The following is a 2335-nucleotide window of genomic DNA, read 5'->3' as shown; positions in this document are numbered from 1 at the left end:
CAAAAAAAAATCTACACGAGACAACCTTGTGAATTTGAGATGAAACAGGGAATTCCATAAAGGGGAAAATCCATGGGAAACATTCTGAACTTAGGCAAAAAGAGACACAGATGTATAGAACAGTCTTTTGGACTCTGTGGGAGGGGGGAGGGACAATTTGGGAGAATGGCATTGAAACATGTATAATATCATATAAGAAACGAATCACCAGTCTAGGTTTGATGCACGATACAGGATGCTTGGAGCTGGTGCACTGGGATGACCTAGAGGGATGGTATGGGGAGGGAAGTGGGAGGGGGGTTCAGGGGATTGGGAACACATGTACACCCGTGGCAGATTCATGTTGATGTATGACAAAACCAATATAATACTGTAAAGTAATTAGCCTCTAATTAAAATAAATAAATTTTTAAAAAATAAAAAAATTAAATGTACTTAAGTAAAATATAAACAATAGTTTTTCAACAATGTGAGCAGTGCCTGTTTTTGTAAAAGTAGACATGTTATTTTCTCTTTTCCAGTAGTCACCTCCACCATATGAGACCAATAAACCTGATAAATGTTTCAGAATTTCTTCTTCTGGGACTTTCAGAGGAATCAGAACTGCAGCCCCTTATATATGGGCTTTTCCTCTTCATGTACCTGATTACTTTGTTTGGAAACCTGCTCATCATCCTGGCCATCAGCTCAGACTCCCACCTCCACACCCCCATGTACTTCTTCCTCTCCAACCTGTCTTTTGTAGACATCTGCTTCACCTCCACCACCGTCCCAAAGATGCTGTGGAACATCCAAACTCAGAGCCTAGTTATAACCTATGAAGGCTGCATCATCCAGATGTATTTTTTCACACTATTTGTAGTTTTGGATGACTTCCTCTTGACTGTGATGGCCTATGACCGGTTTGTGGCTATCTGTCACCCCCTGAACTACACAGTCATCATGAACACCTGGCTCTGTGCACTGCTGGTTCTGGTGTCCTGGATCATCAGTATCTTGGATTCCTTCTTACAAACCTTAATGGTGTTGAGGTTGTCCTTCTGTGGAGTGGTGATAATCCCTCACTATTTCTGTGAACTCAAACAGTTGGTTCAAGTTGCCTGTTTTGACACCCTTCTTAATGACACTGTGCTATATTTTTCAGCTGTCTTGCTGGGAGGTTCACCCTTAGCTGGTATTGTTTACTCTTACTCTAGGATAATTTCCTGCATATGTGGAATTTCATCGTCTCAGGGGAAGTATAAGGCATTTTCCACCTGTGCATCTCACCTCTCAGTGGTCTCTTTATTTTATTGTACATGCTTAGGAGTGTATATTTATCCTGTTAATGCCCATAGCTCACACTCAAGTGCAACGGCCTCAGTGATGTACACTGTGGTCACACCCATGCTGAACCCCTTCATCTATAGTCTGAGGAACAAAGACATAAAGAGGGCTCTGAAAGCATTCTTTAAGACTGCAGCTATAAAAAGAAGCCAATTGTTCTGAGCTGAGGGAGGCAGCATGATTGAAAGTTTTAAAGCCTCATAGCCAGAAATTGAAAATTTTGATCAGATCTTAGAAGTAGAACTTACACTTTCCAGTTTCTTGATATAATTTTCATTTCTTTGAATTCACCTCCTTTATAAATTTATATAGCTCACTTAATTAAGCTTTGTAACTTCTCTCGTATCCAAGAATTGTTGCCTTCATGCTTTCCCACTAGCTAAAATTTGTTTTCAAACTTAAATCTGAGCAATTTAGGGAATATGGTTTATCATATTAGTTGACATATTTCTTTAAAAAAAAACAATTTATTCTCAAGTAATATTATTGTACCAAATGTTTTCCTTTTGTTTTAATAAAGAATACTCATGAACTGTACTGCTACTGCTGCTGCTAAGTCGCTTCAGTCGTGTCTGACTCTGTGCAACCCCATAGACAGCAGCCCACCAGGCTCCCCCATCCCTGGGATTCTCAAGGCAAGAGTCCTGGAGTGGGGTGCCACTGAGCTGTACTACTCCTATGGAAAAAAATAAAAGTAAAAACTACTGAACATGGAACAGACTCATTCCAAATTGGGAAAGGAGTGTGTCAAGGCAGTATATTGTCACTCTCTTTATTTAACTTATATGCAGAGTACATCATGTGAAATGCTTGGCTGGATGAAGCACAAGCTGGAATCAAGATTACTGGATGAATTATCAATAACCTCAGATATCCAAATGACACCACTCTTATGGCAGAAAGTGAAGAAGAACTAAAGAGCCTCTTGAAAGTGAAAGAGGACAGTGAAAAAGTTGGCTTAAAGCTCAACATTCAGAGAACTAAGATCATGGCAACCAGTCCCATCACT

The 2335-nt window shown here is 39.9% G+C and overlaps 1 protein-coding gene across 1 annotated transcript; it reads left to right on the top strand.

Annotated features, from left to right (window-relative positions):
• Window positions 1–537: 537 nt before the first annotated feature.
• LOC139183949 (olfactory receptor-like protein OLF4) lies at window positions 538–1488 on the top strand. The gene has a single exon (XM_070792250.1). It carries the CDS (start codon window positions 538–540, stop codon window positions 1486–1488), a length of 951 nt encoding a protein of 316 aa, XP_070648351.1.
• The last annotated feature ends 847 nt before the right edge of the window (window positions 1489–2335 follow it).

The sequence above is a fragment of the Bos indicus genome, chromosome 7 (genome assembly GCF_029378745.1).
Source record: "Bos indicus isolate NIAB-ARS_2022 breed Sahiwal x Tharparkar chromosome 7, NIAB-ARS_B.indTharparkar_mat_pri_1.0, whole genome shotgun sequence".
NCBI lineage: Eukaryota > Metazoa > Chordata > Mammalia > Artiodactyla > Bovidae > Bos > Bos indicus.
The sequence above is the reverse complement of the archived record's forward strand: the minus strand, read 5'-3'. Positions and strand labels throughout refer to the sequence as shown.

Coding starts and splice junctions, on each gene's coding strand:
- LOC139183949 (XM_070792250.1), top strand. CDS start 538: ATGAGACCAATAAACCTGATAAATGTTTCAGAATTTCTTCTTCTGGGA.